The sequence below is a fragment of the Corylus avellana genome, chromosome ca2 (genome assembly GCF_901000735.1).
Source record: "Corylus avellana chromosome ca2, CavTom2PMs-1.0".
Classification (NCBI taxonomy): Eukaryota; Viridiplantae; Streptophyta; class Magnoliopsida; order Fagales; family Betulaceae; genus Corylus; species Corylus avellana.
The window spans coordinates 49,931,658-49,949,468 of NC_081542.1; the positions used below are offsets into that span (position 1 = coordinate 49,931,658).

The following is a 17,811-nucleotide window of genomic DNA, read 5'->3' on the forward strand; positions in this document are numbered from 1 at the left end:
AGAAAAATGGACTGCATGTTGTCGCTATTTATAAGTGGTCAAAAAAGTTAAACCATTATCGCTTCTTTGGGAGATGTTATCGTAAGCGCTCCTCCGTCAGCTTCACGTAAGCGATCCTCCGTCAGCTTCACGAAAAGGTTGAAAAAACGTTTTTCTTCTGTCCTTTTTATTTACAATTTTTTAATAAATCAGTCATTCTACGTATTAATGGCAGATTTTTTAAACATTGTTAAGTACAAAAGGTCAGATGTTAATCCTAAGTGACTACGTGGCAAAGGGCTGAGACCCAAAAATTCAAAAGATTATTTTCAAAATTAACTCTAAAATTTTTGCTTTTTATATCATATTAATCACTTTTAATTACTATTCAAATAAAAAAATCAATACAAAACTAAAATTTTCACTTTTTTTTATACAAAATATTCTTACATTTTTTTTTTTTTTTCATATTAATTAAATCTGCTACAGTACCAGTCTACTCCCTTTTTTCCATTCCATTGCCAAATACAGCCAACATAAAAGATAAATTTTAGGGGGTATCTTAGGCCTTCCAAAAAATAAACTAAATCTGCTATTATAATTCTCTAATTATTTTCATTAATCAAGCAACGAATTATATTTACTTACAAGAACAAATCGATGTTAAAGGAAGAAGACGTACATCTTGCAGTCATGCAGATTCAATGGCTAAGATTTTGTTTGGCAAAGCCTTTTTCCTTAGATATTGTAGGTGATGTCAATTGATGTGAAAAAAATAAAAAATAAAAATGTTTGGTAAAAAAAAGTGAAAAATTTTTGTTTTGTAGTAATTTTTTTTATTTGAAAAGTAATAAAAAGTGAATTATGTGATATAAAAAGTGAAAAAAGTAAGAATGTTTTGATGTTGATTTTTTTTTTTTTTGTGTTGTTGAGAAATTGTGCATGAACAGTAAAAAAGGAAAAGAAAGGCTCTGCCAAATAAAGCTTGAGTCATTAACTCCTTCCTAGTCTCAATTATATCATCAAATTAGATATCATCGATACTTAATTAGTCATTTAGTCTATGTATATAACTAAGCTTCTCGTGTAATTAGTGTTTGCATGTAACTTTACTTTCTCATAAGTCATCAGCAAAAATAATTTATTTGCTTGTTTTCAATAGAAACATGATTGAAAAACAAATTTCAAAGATACATATATATGGCATCCTAAGACTTCTAATACTATCTCAACAGTCAACACTTAAGTTAAGAGTACTTAACTATAGACTAATAACTAAATAATAAAGATAGATACTAATTAACTAATAAGTAAGACTCTTGTTCTTATCCATTTCTCGTATATCTGGTACGTACGTAACATCAGACTAATTCTTTTAAGAAACTTATAAGAATTAATGGACAGAAAAAAGACAAATAAAGTTTTCATGGACAAAAATCTTCCAGCATGCATGATAATAACCGATTCTAGAACATATATATCTGAGTAATCGTTGAATTTGTTTTTTGGGACGAATACCTATCATTAGATTTGTGATGGATATTTTTTAAATTTTAATCAAATTGATAATTTTAAGTATAAAAAAATGAAAATTTGTCTAGTATTACTATAAGACAAAAGGAAAAGGCCAGGGGATTCCTGTCCCTATATCCACTTGCATATAATAATATATGCAAGTGGATATTGTCTACGTGGCCAGATAGAAAGTCTGACATTTGAATTTAAGTGTGAATCCAACGCATATGTGAAAAGTATTTGGAAGGAATGTTCGATTAGGGTGAAAGTTAATTTAGAGAGAAAACAAGAAAATGGTCAAAGAATGAACAATAAAATCGTGATATGACTCCTTACCTAATGGGTAATGCTACTTAATGGCATGCATGCACGGCTTCGAAGAGCTCCACTATTTTTCTCTCAAAGTAGATAATAATAAGGTGTGAGGATAACGTTCAATTAATGATCCCTTAAAACATCATCATCATATAAAAGAGTTATATATATTCGAACCTCTTATATTAGCTGCTAGTGAGTTTTACTGGCTAAGAAATTTTTTATTTTCTAGATAATAAGTTAATTACCTCAAGTGGTACTGATTTTTATACCTTAAATAGGACTGGTGCGTGCATGAGAGGCCGAAAGAGCACGAAGAGAATTGAAGCTCAAGAGTTTCTCAATCTTCAGGTAATTCTCTGTGCATTTCTTTATTTGAATCAACTTCTATATATGACATTCTTTCATAAACTTGATATATGCTACCCAATCCGACAGGCCATATGTCAACGACAAGCTCCGTCCAGGAAGAGAACTTTGAGTCTCAGCCAATAGCCAAAACGACTGAGCAAAATCTCATATTAACAGTGGATAAAGATAAGGAGAGTCTTATTGATCTTGACAGAGATTCATCATCCATTTCCTCCATCAGCTTCGATGAAACAGGAGGAGTAAGATTTCTATTAATCACTTGAGAGATGAGTTCTCACAGCCGACAAAGAAACCGGCTCAATTTTTTTCCATTTCTTTTTAATAATATTTTGGGGTTGATCACGTCAAACAACCCTTTTGGGATTTCCATTTCTTTTTAGGTCTATTTACTGGCTTTTTAAATACATAGTTTCCTTCTAGTTGTGTTTGCATACACAGCATATATGGTAGCATACACTACCAAGGCTTTATCAACTGGTTCAGTTTCTTGTATGTGCATGCATGCAGGTGCATGCTATCAACTGGTTCAGTTTCTTTTAAATAAATAATCTCTTAAGAGAAAATTCGAAAGTATCTTTCTTTTTAAATAATATATATAATCTCTTAGGTGAAAATTAGAAAGCATCTTTCCTTTCAAATAATTAATGTAATTTTTGTACGTAGGAAGAAATTAGGGTATTTTCCCTAATTACTCTTGTAACTTGTAAGGCCTTTTCTATAAAATCCAAGGTTTATTGGATTAGAGGTATCTTACAATTTCTTCATATATTTCACATTGTATGAATTTTAGGAGGCATTAATTAGCTCCCTCAAAGTAGCTGATCTATTTTCTATTTGATTTTCGCATTTCCCTAGGTTCTAAACCTTCCAATACCATTTGATCCATTCCAAAGTAGTTTTGGGCGTGACAATATATATATATATATATATAAGATTTAATCCGTACAATACCTTCCAACTTATAAAACTTAGGACACGTTTTTTTTTTTTTTTTTTTTTTTTTTTTAAAAAAAAGTAGTCATTCCCATTAGAATGGTTAAAGTAATAGCTATTCTTTTTTCCTTTTTTTTTTTTTTAAAAAAAAAAAAGGAAATGAGAGGAATAATTAGTCCTTAAAATATAGATTGTGTTTTCCAAAAAAGTCAACATTATTCATTTACTTTTTCAAACCCAAATTACAAAGAGAAAAAAAAGGATAAATATACTTTGACCCCTTGACCTCACAGCCATTTTTTAGTTAGTCTCCTAAAGCGACAGGTGTGAAACTTAGGGTATTAGATATCACATCTGAATGGTGTCCATCATAAAATTAAGGATCCATTTCAATATTATCCAATGCAGGACTAAGAATGGCTTAGTCTTTTTATGCTGGACGAGGGTCCACCACGAAAGGCTTCAGTTCAGGGGCAGTGCGATCACCTCTTTGTTATGGGTGGCCAACTACTCCCACTCATCGAAATCATTCCTTTTTTTTTTTTTTTTGGAAAAAAATAAAAAAATATATGGATTTTTTGAAAAACACAATATATTTCTCTAGGAATAGCCCTATGTTTTGTTAGGGTGGCTAACCTCCCATATAATTTTCAATTTTTTTTTTTTTCTTTTTAAATCCGGAGCATTTTAAAAATTTTGATTCAATTCTAGTGACCGCATTTTTTTTACCAAATAAAAAAAAATAGAAATAATCATTATATTTGAACCTCTTATATTCATAAAATAATTCATTCTTATTTTTAAAGGAATTACCATTTCGTATACCAAATGTATTAGTTCATAGTGGTGATGTGATTTAGCATTTCATATTGTTGAGAATAAGGTTGTATATTGAATTACATTGAGTACCGCTCGTATATAAGGGGCATATATATATACATGTCAATATTAATACAGACACATACATCATACATGCACAACCATGTTGTCACAGTATACATGAAAAACATCATTATGAGTAATCATGTTGTCACAGTATACAAGAGTAGCAGAAGAAAGAGAGACACCCATATCCTATAACAACCATCGCAACCAAATTAAAGAAGTTCCAAAGTGATGTTTGATAGAGCACGATATTCAATCTCGATATATAGTTTATTTCTTACGTCACTAATAAATAGGAGAGGTGCCGAGTAGGAAACAATAATAAACGGTAGAACGACGATTTGTGAGACAAAACTATATTTAATTAATTTAACACATGAAAAAACTCTAACATATCAAGCTAATGATGTACTTTAATCATGAAAGCAGAGACGTCTTTATATATTGGTCTTTCTCTTTTAGTGGATGGTAGGATTTCAGCATCATTTCTTATCAGTTTTCTTTTTGCTGGAAAATAAGACTTATTTTCTTATATTTTTTAAATTTCAGAACCCACAAATAGTGCCAAGTGTGGAAATCACTTCAGCAATATTAGCTCATGTTCCCATAAATATGGATTCCAATGATGCAAAACTCCAACAAGCCCACATAATTCCCAGGATTTTAGCAGAGAGAGGCGTCCAAGGAGTTGCTGAGGCTTTGGATACTAATTTAGAGAACGGACTTGATGAGGAACATCTACATTGTCGGCGCCAAGCCAGCACATTATCCCTAACACTTGCTCCTACACCAGGCTTCTTTATACGTATCCTAAAAGCTTGCAATGATTGCACCGTTTGGCTTCTATTCCTGGCTGCAGGGTTGTCAATTTTCTTTGGTATCAACGGCATGACCGATGGTTTACTCTACGGTTTTATCACAATTTCTGTTATCATCGTGATTGTGGTACTTAATATGTCAGGAAAGCAACAACCATCGAAAATGCCTCGAAAGGCGATTATAGTCAGGAGAGGGGGACACGAAAAGGAAGTTTCCAGCTCCGATGTTTTAGTAGGTGACATTGTTCCCCTCGAGAGGGGTCGTCTGATCCCTGCTGATGGTTTGTTCTTCACATTGGGTGAATCCTTGAAACTGGAATTGGATGATGGGTCCACCATTGATGCCAATAAGCCATTTCTGTTCTATGGTGCAAAGGTGACTGGTGGATCTGGTGGCATGTTGGTTACATCAGTGGGCACAGATACAACATTTGGTCAGTTGATGACTCAGGTTACCCAAACCCCAGGCATGACCCCATTACCAGTGGAACTTGATAAAGTGAATAACATATTACATGTTGCTGGCCTTTTAATCCCTATCCTCATCCTTTTTGTGTTGTTCCTCCGCTTGAAGCTTGGAGACGAAGATGTTAAATCTAAGCTCCCACAGCTCAGGGTGAAACCAATTCATATAGTGGATGCAATCAACAGACTTTTTGTGAATTCAAATGGGAGGTTCACTACTTTAATAGCCACACTTACTATGTCGCTGATTGGAGTAAAGGGAGGAATGCCTTATGTAATCTCGTGCGGCATTGATTATTGGCAGAAGAAGATGCTGTCTAAAAAGGCCTTTGCCGATCAAAAACCTTTGGCTTGGCTCACCATGGGCTCGGTCTCAACTATCTGCATTGACAAAGCTGCTTGGCTACCACTAAACCAACCGGCAGTTGGCAAGGACTCTAAAGAGACGAGCAAAGCAATAGAAGGTTTGAAAACCGCTGGAGTTAACATCATATTGGTTTCAGAAGATAAAGAGTCAGGGTTGGAAGCCATAGCTCTCGAGTCAGATGGATTGGTGATTGAAGGTGAAAACTGTCGAAATTACAGCGATCATGAAGAGAGGATGACTAAGGTAAATAATATCACCTTGATGGAAAGTTGTACCCCATTTGATAAGCTCCTTCTGGTGCAGTGTTTGAAGAAAAAAGGCAATAGAGTAGCAATGGTTGGAGGCAAAACAAACGAGATTCCTGCACTGAAAGAAGCTGACGTGGGACTTGTGATGGAGAGTTATAGCAGCGAAATGGCCATAGAAAGTTCTGAAATCATCATCAGGGATGGTAACTTCAGTTTCTTGGTCACCATTATAAGGTGTGGGAGATGTACATATGAAAATATACGCAAGTATATCCAATTTCAGCTTAGCATGACTATTGCAGGGCTGTTGATACCCACCATCACAACCATATCTTTTGGATATTCTCCAATTTCGATAATCCAATTGCCATGGGCAAACTTTGTTTCCACTTTTCTAGGTGGCCTTGCATTAATGACTGAGCCGCCAACAGATAAATTGATGGAGAAGCTGCCACTGAGACAAACCGAACCACTGATCACCAAGGCTATGTGGAGAAACCTTGTTAGCCAAGCTCTATATCAGACTGCCATCTCGGTGTTCTTCCAATCTAAGGGGCAGACTATCCTGGGCATCAGCAAGAAGGTTAGTGAAACCATTATCTTTAATAGCTTTGTTCTCTGCCAAGTCTTTAACATAGTCAACGCTAGGGAGCTGGAGAAGAAGAACGTGTTCAGGGGCATTCATCGTAACCCCTGGATTTGGGTGGCTGTGTGTGTTATTCTAGTGCTCCAGGTGGCTTTTATTGAGATTGCACATATCCTTATAGGCAATGGAATTTTGAATTGGGTGGAGTGGCTCATCTGTCTTATAATTGGGATGAGTTTATTGGCAACCGATTGGGCTACAAAATGGACATCAGAATGCATTGTGGATTGGTTCTCACATATGGGAACCATGCATTGGCATGACACCATCAGCTCCCTCAGAATCTAGTTAATTCTATTGTTGAGTTGAAACTCATGAATGGTAATTCCTGCCCTTTCGCATCTTTGTGGGACATGTAGAAATAAAAATATCCTCTACTGCTGGTCATTGTACTATCATACTACTAGCTTGTACCATTAGGTTGTAATACTCTTGTGTAATATTAAGAAGAATGATAGTTTATAAAGATAATCATAAATGTTATGTCCCACATTAATTGTTTTTTTTTTTTTTTTTTTTATATCGAGAAACCTCTACGAGGCAGGGCCCTTTGGACTTACCCTAGCAGATTAAACTAGTTTTTACTAAATAAAACTTGTTTTTATAGAACATTTCCATATGAGCTAGTTTAATACTTTTCCTTGGAGGCCTCTATGTACAGTTTTCAGTGTGATTAATATTCAATATTCGTGGTTGTTTTTGTTTCAATAGATCTATTGTCATGACGGGAACAATCTTGATAACAGGGGAACCGATATTTCAATTTAGTGAATTAGCAAATGACTAGAGACGGATCGCCGCTAATGAAATTTGACACACTCATGAATCTTGCTGGTGCACGCGCTACATTCTATGGTAAGGTGTTTCAATAAACAACTAGCAGATGAATAGATATCACCAAACTATTTCTTCTCATTGAACCACAAAGAGAGAGAGAGAGAGAGAGTTAGAGAGAGATTGAAGAACCAAACATGAAGGTGATCGGTCAAATCATTCAAAAATGAAAGATGCCACTCTGCATTAAAGGATCAAAGCGAAGCAGAGCATTCAAATGGCATTACCTGATCGTTGGTAATCCGACGTTAGATTGGCACACTGGGTAAAGGCCAATCTGGCCTCTTCATCTACGACCCTCCTGCCTCCTCTCGGAAAAAAAAAAAAATTAATAAATCAAATTGACTCCATTAGTTTTCATACAATTTTAATTTGATTTTTATGTTTTTAATTTCAACAATAAGTTGTTAAATTTTCTCTTAATTTAAAGAAGTCTATCTATCAACTTATTGTCTAATTCATTATTAAGGAAAACTTCACTTAATCCTCTGAACTTCTATCACTTTTGCAATTAGCTCATAAAGTTCAAAAACTCTCAATTTAGTGTATCAAATTTTTAATTTTTTCAAGCACAAAAAAGATTGGTAAATCTGGCAAATAATATAATTTTGATAACAAGGAAAATAGACCAAGTTCTAATGGAATCGCAAAATAAATTAATTAGAGATACACTGATGAACCCTAGCTAGCTACCTAGCCTGCATGCATTTCTGCAACATTGTATATGAGAATAAGGCATTTCAATAAACAGCTTGCAGATGAAGGGTTTGAACATGAACCATGTATACTAGAGGTAGCCATATTCATTTTTTTGAAGATGAATAAGTATTTCATTAAACCAAAGCTCAAAATAGAGTAACTTTACAGCACAGATACAACTCCTTCCAAAGTCAATGGACACAATCCCTTACAAAGAAAACGGAGGAAACAACCCCTCACAAAGCACAAAACATGAGAAACAACTTACAAATCAAAATTACAAAGAATAATAGCAGGTAAATTCCACAAAGAGCGCAACAAAAGGTTTTTCTTAGATCTAGGAAAATCTCTTTTCAAAGCAATCCTTGACCATAGAGGCAGCCATATTCATTCTCTTTGAATTAAAGAGATAAAACAACAGAAATTTCGTGAAATGGAAAGCATACAAAAAGAAAAGAAAGAGCAACTCAGAATCAAAGAGAACCTGCAGAGGATACCTGAGAGTAGCAGAGCGTGGACTTGGATTGTAGATGAGGAGACTTACTGAGTGAAGAGTACGTGTGGTAGATAGTGCATGCGCCTATTCAAAAGATCTCACTTTAAAACATTTGTTTTATGTAATAGCTTTGGGCTGCTGAGTTGGGCTTTTTGTAATAGCTTTGGGCCTCATGGCCTTATGATGTGCCAACTTTCTCTGTCCCTTTTACTGCTAGACCTTGGCCTTGTAAGCTTCTGATGCCATGGTTGGCAGCTTCTAGGAGCCAACAATTTATATGAATATAAAAAGAGATAAATGTAAATTATAAATTGTTTTTTGTTGTATTAATAAAGATCTTCAGGTAAGTCATAATAACAATTTAGTCTATGCAGTCAAATTCTGTCAAAGTACTTGATGGATTATGTTAGTGTGCCACATTAATACCAATAAAATTATTACATGTGTCACTCTTAATAAAATATATATATATATATATATATATATATATATATATATATATATATATATATATTAAAATATATGGGTGTGAAGAGTAGTATTAATTACTCTTAGGCAATATATATATATATAGAAAATTACATGAGAGCCATTTATATCACCCACCAGCACCAAGCACACTTACAATGTTAAGACCAGAAAGATAATACTACTGCAAGAAATACCATGCTCAGCATTAATTAATAATGATCTCTCACCCCTTTTGAAGAAATTTAGAAGAAAAAAAAAAACATCCCCAATTTCTCATTAATCAAGAATTAAATATTCACCCTCTTTACCATAAATTAAAGAAATAAATTTCTTGAAATCGTTTCAGATGGTAAATGAGTATGTATATATACTTCCGTCTTAAATAGGCTATAAGTCGTAATCTTACTAAGAAATCTCAAAACAACATTATCTTAGTAGGAAGATTCTTTAATTATCTAAATACTTGAGTGTCGAGATGAAACAAAGCTAAAGTACTCCACTTATCTTCAATTAATATCCGCAACTCCTGATTGTTCATTTTTCTTTTTTCTTTTTTTCTTTCTTATTAACTTCTGATTTTAAATGATGCATGCACTCACTATTCAGCTTCCAAGCAGAAAGGAACAATAACATATTATTATGCATACTTGAAAAATTTAATTGAAACGATGTGAATAAATGAAGTCATGATTCAAACTTATAACATTTAGTTATGATATAATAGGTTAAATTATTATTTATCTCAAAAACATTTAAATTAATAAAAATAAATAAATTTAATCATTTAATTAATATTTATAACACCTCAACTACTTAAATACAATTGAGCTGATCTGAAGTATCCTAATCTAAGTTGTATCTTGTCTGAAGACGTATTCGAATGCATGCATGGGGACCTTTGTGATCACGTGTGTTGTGGAGCCCATGAGGTGTGATTTTTTTTCTTAGTTTTTTTTTACCTTGCTAAGTAAGGAAAGAGCTATGACTGCATCCATTACATCATATGAGATTCGGATAATCACCAGTGTTTGAAAACTTTATCTGTCCGTTTGATTGCTACAACTACAAGTTGGCAGTTGGCACTATCATTTTTGGCTGCTTCTAGAAGTGGGATTCAATTTCATGCACTCGTTTCTACTCAAAATATGTTGCAATTGCCAAGATGACTCCAGTAATTACACTCCATCTCACGTCATGGACGATCTTCAGACATGCTGGCCGGGGATGGCAGGCGGTAGCCTGCGAGAAACAGTTGATTTTTCAATATATTTCTTCATAATCATTCAGCCAAAGAACATGTCGACATGTTTGTCTAAGTGGTCAAAAAAATTGAAAAACATGCACATCCTCGCTTTTTAATTCTCTATTATTGTTGCGTACGTAATAACGTACGTAAAGCGTTTGTGTTTGGGAGATGTATGGTCAGCTTCACGTAAGCATGCACTCCTCTGTTGAATACATGCAGTTGTGTGTGCCCTGCTAAAGATGGAAAAATCTTCCATGACCAACAACAACCATTCATATCACTTATCCTTCCAAGTCCACGACTAGGGGAGTGGATTGGGCGGTGTTGAAATGTGTCTTATTAGCCCAATAAAATAAAATAAAATAAAATAAAATGAAATAAAATGTAGCTTGCTCATCAAGAAGGTTAGGATTCTTCTAATTCCTTCACTGTGGATATCGCATGCGGCATGTGGACTACCGTGGAAAAAATAAGACCAAGATTGAGACAGCCACGTTCTAGAGACATGACAAGAAGTTTGATCGAAGCTAGCAAAGACAGGTTCGTTGGTGACTCATTAGCCCATAAAAAATAAAAAAAGAGAAAGAAATGTGAGCTCAGTACTCGAGGGTCCATTGCCGTTTTCTCAATAGTGAAAAGTTCCAATAGGATATGTTTGCAAAGAGGCTCGATAGGACCAAGACCTCAATTTCAAATTTTTTTTTTTCTCAAAATTAATTATAATATTCTTACTTTTTACATCACATCAATCACTTTTTATTACTATTTAAATAAAAAAAATCACTACAAAACAATTTTTTTTTACTTTTTTATATAAACATTCTTACTTTTTTCTCTCATATCAATCAAATCTGCTATAGTACCGTTCCACTCTCTTTTCTCATTCCTTTGCCAAACACAACCATAATGTGTAACTGCAAAATTTTCCAAGTCTAGAAAGCAATATTAATTAGCAGCTGATGCAAGACACACCTTGTAAGAGAAAGGCATGTAGGATTGTGAGAGTACATAAGAGCACTCCTTGTAGCCTCACTAAAATTATTTTTTTGGTTATTTTTGGCCAGACAATTTAATTAAAATGGTCTAAATGTCCACTTTTCAGCCTCACTACTTTAACAAAAAAAAAAAAAAGTGAATAGTACTTACAAAATTTAAAAATTACTATTCACTCACCTATTGATTAAACAAATATAATTTCTCTCTCCCTTTTTGCTTTTCGTTTCTCTCTCTCTCTTTTTTTTTTTTTTTTTGTAACCTTTCTCCCTTCTCTTTTCTTCTCTCTCCCTTTTCATTGAAATCAAAGTATATATATATTATGCCATATAATTGCATTAAATATTATTACTACTGAATGATAGTAAAGACAAAAAATCGACCTTTTTTTTTTTAACAAAAAAAAAAATAAAAAAAACTTTCCAAAATTGATATGGGAGTGGAAATAAGCCGATGTGACTAACAATCCAAAATCAATCATGAAAAACATTATTTTTTTCCAATAGAAATTAAAACAAAGAAAATGAAGGAAATATTACAAATTTTTAAAAATATTATCGTTAGAATAAGACAAATATTCTTAAAATAGACCATTAACAAACATTCAAAAATATAAAAGTTAGAGAAAGAATAAACAAATATTTGAAAAATAATATTTAAATGAAATAGTGAAAGTTGATTGTTAAAGTAATGAGGCTATTATGGGTGCTCTAAAAATGTGAATTGTCAAATTAATCAAAAATGTCATTTTGATTATTTTGGTGAATAAAATTTGATAAGACTCCAAGAAATGCTCACAAGTTAATTAATCGGAGTTACCACAGGTGGAAGTCGGCGTATTCTCTTTGCACTCTGAAAGGTGGAACCCACTCTTTACCACTATCTTATCCTTTACGCCATTATCTTATTTCAAAGCTAAACTCCACTTATCTTCTATATCCCCAACATCTGATTTTTCTTTTTTATTTTTTTTATATCTTTATCTTTCTAATTAACGTCTGATTTTAAATGATGCATGCACTCACTATTCAGCTTAATTCCAAACAGAAAGGAACAAAACCTATTATATATAGATAAAACAAGAATTTTTCTGCCTACTTAAAATATTTAATTGAAACGAAGTGAACGGATGAAGTTGAGATTTAAACTTATAACATTTGGTTTTGATACTATATGTTAAATAGCTATTTATCTCAAAAACACTTAAACTAATGAAAATAAATAAATTTAATTATTTAATTAATATTTTTAACATTTTTCCTGCTTAAATGCAAATTAAGGATGATGAAGGAAGACAATTGAGCTGATCTGCAATATCCTATTCTAATAGCTTGTCTGAAGACGTATTGGAATGCATGGGGACCTCTCTCACGTGTGTTGTAGAACCCATGATCGAGGTTTTATTTGTTTTCTTAATTTTTTTTTTTTTAGCTTGTTAGTTAAGGAAAGAGCTATGAGTCTATGACTGCATGTCTGCATCCATTACATCGTACGAGATTCGGGTAATCACCGGCTTTGACTCTATAGCGCACTATATATTTGAAAACTTTATTTGTCCAGCCGTACGCGTTTGACTGCTACAAGTTAGCACCATCATTTTTGGCTGCTTCTAGAAGTGGGATTCAATTTCATGCACTCGTTTCTACTCAAAATATGTTGCAATCGCCAAGATGAGTGCTCCAATAATTACACTCCAACTCACGTCATGGACGATCTTCAGACATGCTGGGGATGGCAGGCAGTAGCCTGGGAGAAACAGTTGATTTTTCAATATATTTCTTCATAAATATCACTCAACCAAAGAACATGTCAGCGAGACATTGACATGTTTGTCTAAGTGGTCGAAAAAATTGAAAAACATGCACATCATCGCTTTTTAATTCTCTATTATTGTTGCGTACGTAAAGCGTTTGTGTTTGGGAGACGTCAGATGTATGGTCAGCTTCACGTAAGCACTCCTCTGTCAGCAATCAGTAATATCAAAAAAAAAAAAATCTTCCACCAGTGTGAATACAGTTGTGTGTGCCCTGCTAAAGATGGAAAAATCTTCCACCATGATCAACAACAGCAGCCTATCACTTATCCATTTTCCAGTGGAGTTGATTGGGCGGTGTTGAAATGTGCCTCATTTAACTCAATAAAATAAAATAAAATGTAGCTTGCCCATCAAGAAGGTTAGGATTCTTCTAGTTCCTTCACGGTGGATATCCCCGGCATGTGGGACTACCGTGGAAAAAATAAGACCAAGATTGAGACAGCCACGTTCTAGAGACATGACAAGAAGTCGATCGGAGCGAAGACAGGTTCGTTGGTCATGACTCATTAGCTAAGAAAAGAAAAGAGAAAGAGTTAATTGATGCTAATTTTTTTGGGAAATTGTGATGAATAATAACATAAGAAAAGAAAAGGCTTTGCCAAGTGCCAAATGGTGAGAATACGTAACTAAATTACTCGGAGTTACCACAAGTGGCTCTGTTTTACCAGGGCTGCCTCGAGCTTAAATAGGCATGGTGAGCGTACGTAACAAGATACAAGAGCAAAGATAAGAAGGGTTCACTTTTTTTCAGGTAATTCTTTCTGCAATTGTCTTCATGTTATTCAATCTTTCATTTGTCTCTTTTAAACAAACTAGTTGATATAAGCTGCACAACTTAATTTGGCAGTCCATATGTCAACCACGAGCTCCATCCAAGAGGTAACAGACCTTGAGTCTCAACCAATGGCAGATAAAGCTAAGGAGGATCTTGACAGAGATTCATCATGTATCGTCAACTTGGATGAAACAGGAAGAGTAAGTTTTCTATCGTCTCCCTTGTATTTGTGTGTTGGATGATAGCTTGAGTTCTCACAATTCACAAAGAAACCAGCTAGGGTTCCTCTCGTTCTAAACATAGTCACCTTTTCCGGTTCTTCTGAGGCTGCAGATCATATCAAATAAACTTTTTGGCATTGCCATGTCTTTTAGGAATTACTGGCTTTTGAATACACAGTTTCCTTTTAGAGGCCGGCGACCTAGGGTTGGTTGTGTTTGATTTTTACACTTCTTTTTATGAGAAAGAAAAAAAAAAAAAAAACAAAAAAACAAAACAAAAGAGATTGCATTTGAGAAGTAAAAGAAGGATTTCAAGAAGCATCTAGCCTGACTCTTTTGAGTCGATAGTAGGATTTGAACACCATTTCTTATCATGAGTGTTCCTTTTGCTGGAAAATAAGACTTGGTTTTCTTTTCTAAATTTCAGAACCCACAAACAGTGCCAAGCGTGGAAATCACTTCAGCAATATTAGCTCATGTTTCCATAAATATGGATTCCAATAATGCAAAATTCCAACAAGCCCACATAATACCCAGGATTTTAGCGGAGAGAGGCGTCCAAGGAGTTGCTGAGGCTTTGGATACTGATTTAGAGAACGGGCTCGATGAGGAACATCTATATTGTCGGCGCCAAGCCAGCACATTATCCCTAACACTTGCTCCTACACCGGGCTTCTTTATACGTATCCTAAAAGCTTGCAATGATTGCACCGTTGGGCTTCTATTCTTGGCTGCAGGATTGTCAATTTTCTTTGGTATCAACGGCATGACCGATGGTTTACTCTACGGTTTCATCACAATTTCTGTTATCATTGTGATTGTGGTACAGAAAATGTCAGGAAAGCAACAACCACCGGAAATGCCTCGAAGGGTGGTTATAGTCAAGAGAGGGGGACACGAAAAGGAAGTTTCCAGCTCCGATGTTTTAGTAGGTGACATTGTTCCCCTCGAGAGGGGTCGTCTGGTCCCTGCTGATGGTTTGTTCTTCACATTTGGTGAATCCTTAAAACTGGAATTGGATGATGGGTCTACCATTGATGCCAATAAGCCATTTTTGTTCTATGGTGCAAAGGTGACTGGTGGCATGTTGGTTACATCAGTGGGCACAGATACAACATTTGGTCAGTTGATGACTCAGGTTACCCAAACCCCCGGCATGACCCCATTACCAGCGGAACTTGATAAAGTGAATAACATATTACATGTTGTTGGCCTTTTAATCCCTATCCTCATCCTTTTTGTGTTGTTCCTCCGCTTGAAGCTTGGAGATGAAGATGTTAAATCTAAGCTCCCACAGCTCAAGGGGAAACCAATTCATATAGTGGATGCAATCAACGGACTTTTTGTGAATTCAAATGGGAGGTTCAATACTTTAATAGCCACACTTAGTATGTCGCTGCTTGGAGTAAAGGGAGGAATGCCTTATGTAATCTCGTGCGGCATTGACTATTGGCAGAAGAAGATGCTGTCTGAAAAGGCCTTTGCGGATCAAAAACCTTTGGCTTGGCTCACCATGGGCTCGGTCTCAACTATCTGCATTGACAAATCTGCTTGGCTAACACTAAACCAACCGGCAGTTGGCAAGGACTCTAAAGAGACAAGCAAAGCAATAGAAGGTTTGAAAACAGCTGGGGTTAACATCATACTGGTTTCAGAAGATAAAGAGTCGGGGTTGGAAGCCATAGCTCTGGAGTCAGATGGATTGGTGCTTGAAGGTGAAAATTTTCGAAATTACAGCGACGAAGAGAGGATGAGTAAGGTAAATAATATCACCTTGATGGAAAGTTGTACCCCATTTGATAAGCTCCTTCTGGTGCAGTGTTTGAAGAAAAAAGGCAAGAGAGTAGCAATGGTTGGAGGCAAAACAAACGAGATTCCTGCACTGAAAGAAGCTGACGTGGGACTTGTGATGGAGAGTTATAGCAGCGAAATGGCCAGAGAAAGTTCTGAAATCATCATCAGGGATGGTAACTTCAGTTTCTTGGTCACCATTGTAAGGTGCGGGAGATGTACATATGAAAATATACGCAAGTATATCCAATTTCAGCTTAGCATGACTATTGCAGGGCTGTTGATACCCACCATCACAACCATATCTTTTGCATATTCTCCAATTTCGATAATCCAATTGCCATGGGCAAACTTTGTTTCCACTTTTCTAGGTGGCCTTGCATTAATGACTGAGCCGCCAACAGATAAATTGATGAAGAAGCTGCCACTGAGACAAACCGAACCACTGATCACCAAGGCTATGTGGAGAAACCTTGTCAGCCAAGCTCTATATCAGACTGCCATCTCGGTGTTCTTCCAATCTAAAGGGCAGACTATCCTGGGCATCAGCAAGAAGGTTAGTGAAACCATTATCTTTAATAGCTTTGTTCTCTGCCAAGTATTTAACATAGTCAACGCTAGGGAGCTGGAGAAGAAGAACGTGTTCAGGGGCATTCATCGTAACCCCTGGATTTGGGTGGCTGTGTGTGTTATTCTAGTGCTCCAGGTGGCTTTTATTGAGATTGCACATATCCTTATAGGCAATGGAAATTTGAATTGGGTGGAGTGGCTCGTCTGTCTTATAATTGGGATGAGTTTATTGGCAACCGATTGGGCTACAAAATGGACATCAGAATGATTCATGGATTGGTTTAGTGGACCATTTGGCTCACATATAGGAACCATTGACATGACAACCTCAGCTCCCTCAGATTCTAGTACTTCTAATGTTGAGCTGCCATTCAAAAGTAGCAATTCCACTCCTGTCCCATCTTAGTATGCCAGTTAAATGAACGCCAATTAGTCCCAGCAATTTGTTGTACTGTTGGGTATTGTACTATATATCATACTACTAGCTGCTTGTACTTTTTTTTTTTTTTTTTCTTCTAATTCTAGCTTGTACTTTTAGGTTATACCATTGTGGTGCATTGTCTAATACTCCATGTATAAGCCCTTATATACAATATTTCGTGTGATTTAATAACTTATTCAGACTTAGATCGAGATAGAGAAAATTGAAATCGCAAGGAAACGTAAGAAGTAAAGCTGACAGACTCTACTTCAAGTGAAATAAAGTGATCAGGAGACAAACTACTTTATGGTTCAGATTAAATTTTATAGTAACTGATGGTATATATGATGTCACATCATTTAAAATTTTTTAAGTAATGTGACAACTTAAACAAATATATCGTTAAATACTATAAATTTAATTTAGACTATAAAATAACATATCTCCATTTCACATTAGATGGAGAGCATGCTGATTTTGTTCGGCTCACGATAGCATATATATATATATATATATAAAAAATTTATTGCCGCGAGAAGCTTCGACCTCATAATTAAATAGCCGACCCTTTTAAAATTATTTTCAATGCTAGCAAGAAGTTTTGTTATTAGAGGTGAAACTTATAAAGGCGCCGCAAACTTATAATCCTACATTTTAGTAACTTTGCTCTTAATTTCTACTGATTTTCTTTTTCAATTTTTCTTTTTCAAATTGAACAACCCTTAATATATATTAACAAATGATGATTTTTTTTTTTATTATTATTATTAAAACTAGGCAAAACAATTGTAAATTTTTTGAAATTGATGTGAATATTAATCATAATAAAACTTGCACAAGGATGTACAATTACCAGCTATAAGAAACAGCACAAATGCAAAAGGCAATATTCAAATTCCTTACCAGTTTTTCTGATCATTGTCTACAAAGCTTAG

General features: G+C 34.9%; 2 protein-coding genes across 2 annotated transcripts; both read left to right on the top strand.

The window, feature by feature from the left end:
- Positions 1 to 4,611: 4,611 nt before the first annotated feature.
- LOC132170180 (calcium-transporting ATPase 12, plasma membrane-type-like) lies at positions 4,612 to 6,831 on the top strand. The gene has a single exon (XM_059581072.1). It carries the CDS (start codon positions 4,612 to 4,614, stop codon positions 6,829 to 6,831), a length of 2,220 nt encoding a protein of 739 aa, XP_059437055.1.
- A 7,170-nt stretch (positions 6,832 to 14,001) lies between these two features.
- Positions 14,002 to 16,723, top strand: LOC132170181 (calcium-transporting ATPase 12, plasma membrane-type-like). The gene is made up of 2 exons (XM_059581073.1): positions 14,002 to 14,073; positions 14,522 to 16,723. The coding sequence occupies exons 1-2, from the start codon at positions 14,002 to 14,004 to the stop codon at positions 16,721 to 16,723; spliced, it is 2,274 nt and encodes a 757-aa protein (XP_059437056.1).
- Positions 16,724 to 17,811: the final 1,088 nt, after the last annotated feature.

Excerpts from the sequence above, each read along its gene's own strand:
- LOC132170180 (XM_059581072.1), top strand. The coding sequence starts at position 4,612 with ATGGATTCCAATGATGCAAAACTCCAACAAGCCCACATAATTCCCAGG.
- LOC132170181 (XM_059581073.1), top strand. The coding sequence starts at position 14,002 with ATGGCAGATAAAGCTAAGGAGGATCTTGACAGAGATTCATCATGTATC. Across the intron at positions 14,074-14,521 it reads ACTTGGATGAAACAGGAAGA|AACCCACAAACAGTGCCAAG; the intron begins GTAAGTTTTCTA and ends TCTAAATTTCAG.